Genomic DNA, 13,631 nt, shown 5'->3' on the forward strand with positions numbered 1-13,631 from the left:
TAAAACGTGAAGACTTTGTCATTTACGTTATTTTCATTTTTCGTGCTCGAATATAAAAATAAATGAAATTTTTAAAATTTAATGCAATTTTATTATTTAAATTATGTTTATTAACTTTTTTCTATAATAACTTTTTTTCTCTTAGATCATCTATTGATCGAGTTAATTAATTGGATTCTCTCTAAAACGATTCCACAATTTTTATAAATCTTAGAGAGGGTAATTCAGCTCATTATTTAGTTGCTGACGAAAAAAATGCACTTAATGAATGAATGAACACTTCTCTGATATGAGTTAAAAAGATCAGTCTTTTTTGTTGACAAAAGTAAATGAAAATCTATCTAATGTAATCAGTTCGTTTCTGCGTGGAGGTTCCTGATTTTATAAATGTAGATAAGAATTGATTAAGAAGAAGGAATTCACTTAATGTTGAGTTACAAATTGCAATAACAATTAGTTAAAATGGTGAGGAGTACATTTTCTTTTGTCCTTAATCTTAAGGCACGACTTTAATATGTCTACTTAAGAGGCAAGTTGGAATTACTCTAGCTCTAATAAAAATTGGAATAAAAAGTCTTCTTCCTGTAAAATTTCGATTTGTGAGTTAGGACTTATGTAGTTATATTAAAGACTTCCAATTACTTTAAAAATTAGACTGTAGTAAAAAAAAAGGCTTTTAAGGAAAGTAAATTTTCTACAATCTCGATAGATGGTTATTGTGAGACATAGTTTTGAGAGAAATATATTTTTTGCCCAGAATGTTTACTGAAGTAAATCAGTGATTTGAACTTATTATTAGCTTTTTTCGCCTTAAAAAAGTTTCATCTTGTCTTCGATTATGTGACAAATCCTTGAATAGTATTTAATCCTTCTAATTAGTGGGAAGATTTTTAATCGTTTTGGTTAACCTTATAAATACCTTCATTATGTATTGAAGTAACCTACGGATGTTATCTCTTTAGTACTTTTCGTTAATTTCATTTCGTTTTTTCTTAATGGACAGAATTCTTCTTTTGCAGTCTCATCTCTCCTGAATTAGCATATTTACTATTTTAACTTAAAGTCGATTGAAATCCTTGCATTTTGTTTTATTTTACTTTTAAATTTTACGCATATAATGCAGAATAGAACAGATTATTTTTCAATTTGCATTGCTTAAAGATGAAGTGAACTTAGCATTTTATGCCCCATTTATGGAGTTGAATCTCTTGTTGACATTTGATTTAATAACCGAACAAATTTTGCAAGAGAGCAACTAAAAATCGTTCCGATTTAGAAAAACTTACGCTTTTCACATTCTAAGTAATTGATGAATATTGTTCGGTAGTTATATAGAAACTAAAAATAGTTAAGTTCAAAACATTCGTTATAAACTAGAAGTTACATGACTGATTTTTGTATGATGGTTTAAAAAGTTATCTTGTGTAGACGTGAATTGGTTCATTAGTAAATATACATCTGTAACCTGATTATGCTTATTTTTTATTTTTAAATGTGTAAATTTTGAATGAATTTTCTTACTTCAAGGTGAGGCGTACAGATACAAGAAAAAACGACGCAAGAAAAGAAGCACGTGTTCTTTAACAACTTTATATTTACCTAGCTGTTTTCTGATTCCTTAGCTGAAACCGAAAGAAAAAGAATCCTTGGAATAGAACGACTTGCTGTAATTTGTAATTCTTAATAATAATAGTATATTATAAGTGATAATAGTTAATTGAGATAAGGTTTAACTTATGAGGTTTTCAAATTCGTTCAAATTTCAAACCTTTATATATCTTTTCGTATTTATCAGATGCCGAATTGTAGAGAAAAGTTAGCTGTATAGCTAGAGTAAATTGAAATGTTCCAGTGATAATAGTTACTGAGATATAGAAGCTTAAATTGGAGGTTTTGGGAATCGTTCAAATTTCCACATCGTTCTTTTTATTGTTCCGTTTTTAATGAATTCTTCACCAAATTGTAGAGAAAAGTTAGCTGTTTAACTGGTAAAAATTGCATTTTTCTAATTAAAATAGTAAATGAGATGTAGAAGGTTAAATGTGGGATGTTTTCGATCTAATTTTTCTAAGATCCAATTTCAAACGTTTATATCTTTTTTCGTACTGTTCTGATTTCAATGAATTCTTTATTGAATTGTACAGAAAAGTTACTTCTGTAACTGGTATAAATTGCAATGTCATAGTCCCAATTAATTAATTTTAATTTTACTAATCCAATTCATTTTTCTCATTTTCCATTTTTTAACTAAATTCGTTAATAATCTTCTTAATATTAGATCTATTAAAATAAGTATAGTACTATTTCTTTTTTACTGAAATAGATTCGGTTTTTTCAGTAAAAATAAATTTCTCCATTTCAGTTGGTAAATCATTAAGTATAAATTTCCTAAACTTGTAAAAGGTCTTTTTTGCCCATCTTATGAAATACAGTTAATTTATGCTGTTGTTGCAACAATTAAAAGTTAGAAGATTATTTTACCTAGTAGAAGACGCACTCATTGCGTTCCTGCTGATGCAACACCTACCGTTTTTTGTTACGTAATTCAACGAAGTTAAGTGAAAGTGATAAAAAAAAAAAAAAAAAACTTGGTTCAAATTCAGTCGACACATTGTCGTGAAAGTTCAGTTCTTTAATTTATTTATTTATTTACTTTTTTGATACCTTCACTTTCACTGTAAACAAGGATCGAAAGATAAGTGGGGCTGCTAATGTCTAGTTACACCAGGTGCAAGAGATTCATAAAGTGAAATCACTATTCCGTACAAACTATTTATTTTAATAAATGCAGCTAACATTATAAAAACAGGAAATAAATAAAACGTTTACAGGTAATTCTCAATAGATGTCGCACCGTATATTCGTGAATAAACGTTAGATTGGTCTGGAGCTTTATAAAAGACAAGTATTAAATAGATCATTTTTTTTTTTAATTTATTTTGTATAAAAGTCTTACATACAAAAGAAAATAATTTTTAGCGTAGTGAGTTATTGGTTTATGAGGAGGTGTAATATAACCAGCAGAAAGATTGCATCTTCATTATGGAATCTTGTATACTAAATCTCGTAGTAGTGAAACATAGTGTTGGCAACTTCAGATCCTCCTTGCTGTTGATAAAATTTAATATGTATTCTCATATCATTAATTTCGCGCCTACAATAGAATATATGTTTGTATATAGTATGTTTTTTCATTTTCATTCAAAAGAAAGTGGTATGATTGATCCGAAATTTCAGAATTTTAAAAAAATTGGGGAAAAAAGCTCCTATATTGTTTTTTCTTTCAACTTTCAACGAATTCCACAAAAACTTTATAAATTTTTTATTGCTTCCCAACTTGATCTACTTGTGTTTGTAAATTATTTACTACTTCTGGTGGTACATGTTCACCAAGTATTTCAAACAGATTGATCCTTTGGCTTCCGGGAATACTTTCATAGGCTGCCAATTCTATACCTTCTTGGACTTTTTGTATTGTAGCACCTTGTGGTATTAAATGTGTATTTTGTGCTTGTCTAATTGCTTCATTAGTAAAGAATGCTCCTTCTTTATTATGTTGCGGATAGGCGTATGCTACAACGCATAGACAGAACAGGCCAATTATTAGCTTCATCTGAAACAAAGGAAAAGAAATCTTATTATATCCGTTGCATAGTGGTTAGATAATTAATCTATAAGGAAACAAAACTTAAATCATATTCCCTCTTTTAAACTTTCCTAGTTTTTCTTAACATTACATAAGTTTTGTACGAAGTAAAGTTGAATGTTTTACTGATTAATTTTATTTTTCACCTTGATTTCTTAAATAGAGATTTTTTTCTGTTACAAACCAGTTTTGAGAATCCAAGAGACGAGCCATAGTTACTACAGCTTTGCGTATTGAACAAAATATTATGATCGTTTAACGATTTTCTTTAAACTCATGTTCTAATTACTAAAGTTTTTTAATTTCTTGTACCAATTTTTCTTTATGTTTTATTTATTATTGTGATCATAATTATTTCTTAGCTGTACTGTAACTGTTCCTTAACTGTTGGAATCATTGCGTTTTATACTCATAATCTCCCTTCCCTATGTTGCTATTTATTACAATCTTTATCAAACTTTTCTTAACCGATATTCCGTTTGCTTTCAGTTGTGCATCGTGTCATTTTACAAGCCGAAGGAAGTCTTTGTAAAGCCATGCGATTTTGTGTAATTAAACAAGGTTTTATCGCAGCATACGCTGCTTTAGAAGTTACTGGAAGTAGAAGATGTAAACTTTAGAAATTACAGACGCTTGAATTTGGCTGGAAGGTAAGCTTCACTCTTTAAGTTAAGCCGTCGGGTACATTGTAAATATCTTGGTTAGCGAGTTAGGTAGATTTCATTGACTTGGCACGCCAACGATATAATTCTTTCATACTAATAAAGCAAGGAGACTAAAATAGCTTGGTCTATTTGCGAAGTTGGTGAAAATTAAGAAGGTGATGGAAACCGCAGCGAGCTGAACAAATAATCACTTTGTCCTTTACTGTAAATGTTACTCTTCTTAGTGTAAACATTCTACAGACTTGCATGTTTTTACATCGTTTATTTCTAGTTTTAATTTTGTGAAAAATAAATTATATTTAATGTAAATCTAATGGCCCCTTCAATTTTCACATAGTTTATGACCTGAATTCGCGAAGTAAAAGTACAACTTTTTTTACTTACAAAGCAAATAAATCTCTACAAAAATATTTTCCACAACGGCTGGTACAACGGGGCAGTCATGATTTTATTCAATAAACCAACCCCTCCTTGTTTCCAGACATCGATTAGACCAAAAGGAGTGGCCGCGGTGGTTTAGTCGTGACGAAATGTTAAATAATTTAAACGGAAATAATTAGATTTTTTTTTCAATACAGGAAATGGACAACCAAAAGGAGTAACGATTAACCTACTTTTTAGAGATATTGAATTCGATTTTCTCTATTCCGTACTTATTTCATTGTACATTGTATTCCTGCGTAACATTTAATTTTATCTCAAGAAATCGCACATTTCTTTAAAAGTATATTATGTATAAAATTACTGAAAATAAGTTAAATGAAGTTTTATCTGTATTGTATTTATTTTATTAATTTTGAACTCCTCCCTCACCCCTCCAAAAAAAATCGAGATCTAAACTTCTGGATATGGAAACCCATCATTCTAACCTTCACTTCATGGAAACCCAACATTTCACAATTCTACTTAAACTTAGCAATTACAAATTGCCCTTACTTCCAATAAGAGAAGGTATGGCGTTCGTGCATATTTTCTATTTTTCATTAGGAATATCCGTTTTGGGGCTCCCTGTGTCCGAAAAAGTGTTTTTTACGAATTGATCTGTAAATTATGTTTTTGCGTGTGTAAGAAAGAGTGTGAAAAAAAGAAGTTAGAAGAAAAACAAAAAACCAAAATCTTAGAATGCTTTAATTGATAGAAAGTCTCCGCCTTCACGCTTGTATTTAAAATTTTCACGCATTTCAAAATGTCTATAAATGCACCAGTTTCATTGGCACAAATCAAACATGAATATTTTCTGACAGGCATACCTTGGTCTGATATATATAGTAACGATTGATTAAAAGGTGTCCATATTACTAATAATTTGAAAGGCATTAAACAAAAATGGAAAAAATGTATGACTTAATTCGTAATAATTGTAGTTAGAGAGAATCGTGTTAATGTTCATATTAGATATCTTTCATAGTTGTACAAAATGAAAAAAGGTAAAAACGTTTCAATTAAAATTTATCTGTTAACGTATAAAACATTCCACTTACTTTTGCAATTTCCCGGAAACTTAGAATTCTTTTCTTTAGAAAGTAATAGCTATTTGATATATCAGCTGAATTAGAAATAAGAGTTGAAGTTAAAAAAGGTTATCTTTAAAATTATCCGGTAATTTTACCTTTTATTCGTTAAGTTAGCCAAGGAACGTTTTTCAAAATTAAATGAACTTAAATTTCTTAAATATTTTTCAGGATATTTTACATCAACGTCGAAGGTATAAGAAGTGGGAGAGAATTTCATATCTTTTGTCCCTGCAGTCCGCAGAGTAAGCTCTATTCCGAAGACAATAAAAAACAAAGAAAGTAAGCATACTTAAGATTTTTTTAAAAAAGATCTTTTAGTCTACCTTTCGTTTAACTTATCAGCAAAATGGGCGTATAGCATTTAAAAATCCATTATACAATATTACATGAATACGTAGTAAACGATATAGTGATTTTATGTATTTTCGTTGAAACTCGATACAAAATGATAGATTAAGACTCGCTCACAATTTTTTAACTTTCTAAAGTCGAAAAAAAAGGAAATTAATAGAATAAATTTTAGGACATAAACTAGTTTAGGTAGCTTATATAAAGCTGTTATAATAGAATTATTTAACCTTCTGAATTTATGACATTCATTCCAATATATTTCTATTAGATTTTAAGAAAAATGTCAGGAAGTTAGAGTTTTTACATGCTCCCTCCCGTGGATGTTACTTTTAAATTCGTCTGAAAATATTTTATGTGCGTTTGAGTTGTATTTAGGTTATTCTTGTAACTTAAAAATTATGCATACAAGTAATATTGGAGTAATAATGTAATATACACTAGTATTATATAATTTAAATACTTTTATCACATACTAAAATACTTTTACTTCTTGTTAGGAAAGTATGGCTAATTAGGTTCTGCGTGTCTTCTTTATAAATTAAAATCTAATTATAAAAGATTTGTCTTTCAATATATCTATCCATTTTAATTACAAAAGAAGAGTCTTTTCAAAACATAATTAACTTTAGAATTCTTTGTCGCTGGAAATTAATATTTTTATACAGAGTATCTATTGAACAAAATGGATATATGTTTAGTAAAAGGAATTCACGCTTTCGCTTTTATAAATTCCTGCGGTAAACATCACTTTTTTAGAAGATTAAAAAGTTCATGCGTGTTGGAAGCTACTTCCATGTTAGTCTACTAGCTTTTATTTTGTTTACAATAGGTTATAGAGTATGCTGAGATGTTAATATGTTTATGTTGAACACCTTTCATTGGGAGCTCGTATACTGCGGCCAGAGGAAAATATATGCTATAGATATTTACAGCACTTTCTGTTCACTGTATGAAGGCAATTCATTTGTTTTAGATTTAGTAAAGGGGCTCTAACGGTCAACCGATATGCATCATATTTGAATTTTACTACATACCTACTTCTTATTTATATTTTGCTGGTGATGGTACCGTACATTTATTAAATTAGTATTTCATAGGGAAGCTATGAAGTGGGAAGCACCCACGTATCACTTTTTTAAATAATCTTTAGAGCCGCTTTCGATGAAGTCACAAAACAAAATTTGGAAATGGATTTCAGTAAAACGACTCTAATAATTGTTCAATTTTCACTGCAACCTTATTAGAGCGATTATCTTATTTTTGTGTACGCTAAACACGGACAAATGGATAGATAGACAGCCAACCAAAACCACATACGGATACGTACACAACACACATATACATACACACTGAGTGAGAGGGGGAGGACTTTAAAAAAAACACGAAAATGTTTGTGTTGAGGATATTTCTAATCTTTATTTCTCTTAGAGAAACATTTAGTCCACACGTGATTAGTAACGGAATCCTTCTCGTTGATGTTTCTGATGGAAACAAGGTGGCACTCATAGGATTCTTCAATTTTTTAACTATTCATTCGTTCATTCTTGCACAACGGCAAGCATTTTTCCCAGTCCGTAGAAAAAAAAAGAGCTCTCTTATTCATAGGAAACTATAATTCTAGAGTAAGACACTTCTTCCTTCAATAGTTCAGCCAGACTCTCCATGAAGCATTCATTTACGAGTATGTACGTAAACAGTGGTGGATGAGTTTGTGTACGCATTATTTTATTTTAGTTAACTCCATAAACCATTCTCCTCTCCCACTATTTGTTTAATTTTAGATGACTGCTTAAAATTGTCGAACGATCATTCTTGGATGCCATAAAGAGCTCCTAGGTTACAATAAGTATAAAGTATATTGTAGCTTATGCAGTTTTAAAGATATTACTTCATTCAAATGGTGTAGCCTATTTCTTGAAATTGCACAACTTACAGTTTACGATTAACATTGACGTAATTTTAAACATTATTTAAAAGACTCGACCTTTTTTTCTACCTGATTTCAAAACCATATTTTAAAAGAAGAAGTACTTTAAAACATTAGCAATTTTATATGTGAAAATTATGTTTACCCACATTTTACCTGTTTACCTTGAACATTTTCATTATCACCTGTCTAGAGATTTATTCTTCCATTGGATAAACGTATTAACTACCTTGATTAAGAATTAATAGATATATTTTGCAACTAAATTCTACTTAAAATTAATTTAAACACTTCATACTTTTCTCATTAAACCTATATGACTATAAGATAAATTTGTATTTCGTTTGGCTTAAACTATATTGAATGTTTTGACAAAATAAGAGAGTATTATCAAATTATATATAAATTTCAAAATAAATTTTATCCTAAATAGATATATCAACAAAAAATGTTTAGTCTAGTGGCTAGGCCACCATAATTATTTCAAGAAAAGGGTAGGACTTTACTTAGTTGACTATAGTGACAAGAACTAAAATGATTTTGAACTTCCTTAATTCGTAAGAGTAATTTTTCTGTTACATTTTTCAGTTTTGATTGGGCTACGAAATATTTAATTCTGGATGAAAACTTTGAAAAAATTTTGATATTTCCGGACGTAATTCTCTTCCGACTGTAGTACTGAGGTAAGAAGCAAGTATCGTATAATTTTACTTTTCTAAAAGATTTACTTTGATTCTAAATTATTATTTTAATTTAATAGATTTGAAGTGATCTAATTTTTTACTTTCTCTGTGTTCACTAGAACTATTGTCAAAGTTTATTTATATTTTTGTTGTATCTTTTTGCATTTTTGTCACCAGTGGGCCCTTAAAAGTTTTCTTCGACTTATTTTTTATTTTAATAAACATACTTAGCTCAGTTTCTTTGTATCAAACTTAAGGTTTCCTGAAAAAATCATTTTCATTCCGGAAAAATATGGTAGCAGATTCTTAATATCTTGGTTCGTAATACTTGGAATTCTATGAAACATTGCTGGATTGTAGACTACTACAAGCTCAACAATTGACAGAACAAAGACTATACTAGGTGCAATAGCAGAAGAGATATAATTTGTTGAAAAAAGCAAATTTTACTTGAAACTCAGAGTTTTGATTCTCAGTATCTCGGTTCGTAATGCTTAGAATTGTATGAAATTTCGCTGGATTGTAGACTGCTGCTAACTCATAATAATTGACAAATTTAGTCATATTCTCAGCCCATATATTCTGTATTTTCAATATTCCAAGTGAATATGCATATGTTCTGAACAGTCACTCTTACTTAAAATATTTTTTCGAAAACACTGCTTTTATTGGTTTTGTGGAACAATGTAGCATGTAGTATTTACCTAATTAGTTGGCTCATAAGTTTGTTTACTTAACTAGTTTTGCTAGAAATTGATATAGCTGCAGAGATATTGGTATGGATCTGTAGTTATTGTAGTATTGCATTAAGGGAAACAAAGCCCTTTGTGTGAAATAGTTTCCATAGTTTTTCCAAAATAAAAGTGGAAAATGATTTATCAAAAAATATTTCGCGGAATAAAACTACTCGCAATTAACCTTTATGTTTTAGAAACAAATGAAAATATGATTCTATTTCTGGACAATATCAATTATTTCAAAGGGTATTACATGCTTTTTTCTTTAATTCTGGTTGGATTTTCATTTATCTTTAAGAGACTGGTTCATTGTTTACGATGCAAAGAAAATGAAAATTTCACATTTGTTACCTTCCTAATATTTAGTACTATACAGTCTGATAGTACGGTATCAAAGTGGCAAAATGGAAGATTGATGAAAAAAATAAATTACATAGAAGTATGCTGTAACGTGTGAAATCATTAAAATGTGATTTTTTAGTAAAAATCTTGAGAAAACCTAAGGGTATTTGGGGATTGAATAGATATTGCTATATAAGGTGGTTATGAAAGTAAACAATAAATTAAACTAATTAATTATTAGTTTTTAAATTCTTACGGTTTTAAGTTAGTCTTTTTTCCATTTTAAAAATTGTCCAAAAATTCCGTTTCAAGAATTTGTCACGAAATTACTGTAATAAGCATTGTAAAATCAAACATGCATGAATTCAGTTATTAAGGTCCTAGTTTGTATTTTAATTCAGCTTAAGGGGATAGATATTCAAAAATCAATTTACTATATCAGCGCTAATGGCCATAGACGTCGATGCAAATATTGCGCAATGCTAACACCTCTTAATGAAGGAGAAGCATGATTATGTTTATAGAATGCTTGATTTAGAAAACTTTTAGAGTTTTATAAGTGTAAGTTAAATAAAAAAAAATGTAATCTGCGTACTTACCTCTTTGTAATTTGAACAGTTAGATGCGGCCAGTTGAGTACGCAAGTATTATATTGAATACCGAGGCTTTATGTAGCCGCATATTTGACCTGAATGCCCCTCCACGGACAGCTTTCTCCCTCTATTTTACAAAATAATTCTAGAAGTAGTTTTATTCCTTACTTTTAGGGGAAGAGCATCTTCTTTCTTATTGTGTGTGATCGTACATTGTGCAAATATTTATTTTTAGTTTTCTTAAGTACTCCTTTGACATATACCATTAATCTCTTAAAAAAGCTTCAAATATTCCTTACGCTTCTTTTATTGTTATTGAAATATTCATTTTCTTTAAGCAGAGATGAATATTTTCTATAATAAAAGAAAAAAAATCTGGGCTGAAAACAATGACTCACTCTTGCCAAATTACAATAATTATAAATTGCACGTATTCTTCAAATGATTAGTTTTTCTTAAATAAATGGATGCGAAGTGGTACATAGGTTCTGCCCGCTGTTTAAAATCACTCTCACGCCTGGGGAAAGAGGAGGTATGAGAGAAAGTAAAAATTCTTATGAAATCTGAACACTTTTCTCACTGTAGTCATTACAATCTGCTCATATCTTATATTAATACTAAATACTGGACGTTATGAGGGAAACAATCTGTTTTATTTTAATAAAAATGCTAGGTAATATTAGCAAAGCCATTCAAAAAAGAAAAAAACTTGGTTTTTGGTCTAGAAATTCAAGAATGGATTTCTTTAATGAGTCAAATTTCCTAAACTGCTAAAAATTCAACGTGGTATTGAACGGTCTAAAACGAATATTCGCTAAAAATTGTAATTATTGAAATCGATACATTTTGGATTTTGAGAGTTTTATTAAAAATACTGGAATAAAATCAAACAACCAGATGAATGGATGTTACATCATCCATTTTTCTCAAAAATGGCTTCAACTTTTTGCAATAACCTTTTTATACTGATTATTTTCACGTTGTTCTTTTAAGTCTATTATTTGAAAGACTATCAAGTTATTTTATTTTAGGGAGCTACTTACGAACAACTGGTGACTCTTCTAATGTGCCACTTCAGAGAAAATTTGAGCGATCGCTCTTATTCTGACTCCATGGCTAAGACCATATGGCTGTAGCGACCTAATGATCGTAAGTAGAAGGTACGACCTTTAGAGCTATTGAGCAGAAGAGGAGTTATTTAGCCAGCAAGCAACTTACAAGTCTATCCCTCCAGCATCTGGTCAAGGTAAATTACATAAATCTCCCTGCTTTACAGAATAGAGCACAGGAAACTATTTATTCTCTGTCTAACAGTGTTACAATCTCTAATTTGCGACATCAAACTGAGAATTCTTTGAATTGCACATATCTGTCGTATTCATTGGAAACATTTTCCGGATTTAATTATATTTAGAATGATTCTGGGAATTGCTGAGACGTTGGTTTTTCCTTTAAACATCAAACATTCTGTATTTAGAAGGAAAAGCGTTGCACCTGGAAGTATATAATACAATGACTTTCAGATAATTCGAGCTCCAAAAATTTTAACGAAAAATTTGTCATAATTAGAAAATTTAACCTTCTCCCACCATTTGTAAATAGCAAAATTTTGGTCTTATTAAAACAGTAGTCAATATGGAAAATTGTGTGAATGTTAGGCTAAAGATTTTATTTATTAATTTGCATTTCAATTATTTGTAATCATTTACGTTGTAACATTATTTTTGTGTTCATGGCTTTACTATTTTGAGTAGTTTAAGTCCTAACATGATGTTTATATTATTTATAAGTGTAAGTTTCTTTATTCGTTTTTTCTTCATATAAATTTAAAATAAGGAAGTCCGCAAGCTACTTTTGGTAATGGAAAGTCATTTAAACAGTCTATTTTAATCTACAATGCGGTTGATATACATGTTATTTTCTTTTCAATTTTTAATTAATGGTAAGATGTTAAAAACTAAGATATACCGAACTCTATATTACCATTTTAACGATGGTGAAAGTATTTCCGTATCTTTGTCACTGTAGTTCAATTTCTGTTGTAAGATGTATAGTATAACTAGATAATTACTTCATAATTTGCACACAAAGTTAGCGCTGGTTATCTTTAACCTTACATTATACCACAGACAGATAGATAACTTTCGAGAGTTATTATTACTATTGTTAGTTCTGTCAAAAGAAAGCAATTAAAGCATTGCGAGTGGTGCTGATTTTATCACAATACAATTTATGCTTGTTGCTTCTTCAGTAGCTTTAACTGACCACCCGACTTATGGCAATAATTGAAATATTAATATTCGACACATCGCATTACTTCTAATGCAGAGTTTTTCTAGTCCAAAGAGCATTAGACGCCGTTCACACTGACAGAAAATAGGAGTGACATTTCTTCATCTTTCTGGCTAACCCCGCAGGCTATGTTGATAGGCCCATGCAATAATGAGTTCGCTTCATGGACTCCTCAGAAATTTCATGCCTCTTTATAGATATAATACCTAAAACAGATTGTATCAGAACTTACTCTGTGAGAGTACATTAAAAAACTTGTATAGATCCACTGAAAGAAGCGAACTCCTAAGTCGGATGAAAATTCGAAACCGTTGTCGCAATGAAACAAATTTATGATACGTACGACGGATAAAATGGGTTTGGGTACGACGTGCTATGTTGATGTACAATGTTTCTTGGATATAGAGGATGAGTTGTTCGATATAAAGAATTCCACTACGGAATAAAGAGGTCCACTAAGGTCTCTTTAAATAACATATGAAGTAAAAGGTTTACATCTATTGTACAAATAATGTTGTAAGGCTTTTACGAAATTAAACTATCTGAGAAAATATCAGCTGTATGATCCACATTACAGTCTATTCTAAACTTATAATTCATTACAACCTATTTGTTCATAGCAATTTAGGGACAGTTAAAAGTGTGGTGAAAATTCCAGATTTCAATCTACATTTGACATTTTGGTCATATATTTATTTCTGTTTTTTCGTTTAATTTTTAATTTTATTTAATTTAATTTTATTTTCAGTTCTGCTCAAATTTATTAGGCGAATAATTAATTTAAAGGGCAAGCCTATTACGAAAGAACAGATGGAAAAATCAAATCTCTCCTATGTAGAAGAAAGTAAAAAAGGTAGTCAGTTTTTTATTTTTATAATTTT

The 13,631-nt window shown here is 29.7% G+C and overlaps 2 protein-coding genes across 13 annotated transcripts in view; one reads left to right on the forward strand and one right to left on the reverse strand.

The window, feature by feature from the left end:
* LOC141454206 (cilia- and flagella-associated protein 65-like) overlaps positions 1-13,631 on the forward strand; it is a 112,230-nt gene that overhangs the window by 38,359 nt on the left and 60,240 nt on the right. For 10 of the 12 annotated variants that reach the window (XM_074128191.1, XM_074128194.1, XM_074128190.1 and 7 more), the window contains 6 exons: positions 1,528-1,666; positions 4,136-4,296; positions 5,994-6,104; positions 8,692-8,786; positions 11,490-11,704; positions 13,499-13,603. The gene's annotated coding sequence lies outside the window, so the exon portion shown is untranslated. Of the gene's footprint in view, positions 1-1,527; positions 1,674-4,135; positions 4,297-5,895; positions 5,911-5,993; positions 6,105-8,691; positions 8,787-11,489; positions 11,705-13,498; positions 13,604-13,631 lie in introns of those variants that run through there. The other 2 variants (XM_074128184.1, XM_074128189.1) reach the window with 2 other exon arrangements.
* Positions 2,759-10,592, reverse strand: LOC141454215 (uncharacterized). The gene is made up of 2 exons (XM_074128222.1): positions 10,465-10,592; positions 2,759-3,613 (listed from the first exon to the last, which is right to left on the reverse strand). Exon 2 carries the CDS (start codon positions 3,611-3,613, stop codon positions 3,323-3,325), a length of 291 nt encoding a protein of 96 aa, XP_073984323.1. The 5' UTR covers positions 10,465-10,592; the 3' UTR covers positions 2,759-3,322.

This window comes from Rhodnius prolixus, unplaced genomic scaffold, assembly GCF_049639745.1.
Source record: "Rhodnius prolixus isolate KJV_2025 unplaced genomic scaffold, Rpr scaffold_9, whole genome shotgun sequence".
Classification (NCBI taxonomy): domain Eukaryota; kingdom Metazoa; phylum Arthropoda; class Insecta; order Hemiptera; family Reduviidae; genus Rhodnius; species Rhodnius prolixus.

Bases quoted from the DNA above. Each gene is read 5' to 3' on its own strand.
- LOC141454215 (XM_074128222.1), bottom strand. From the start codon at position 3,613: ATGAAGCTAATAATTGGCCTGTTCTGTCTATGCGTTGTAGCATACGCC.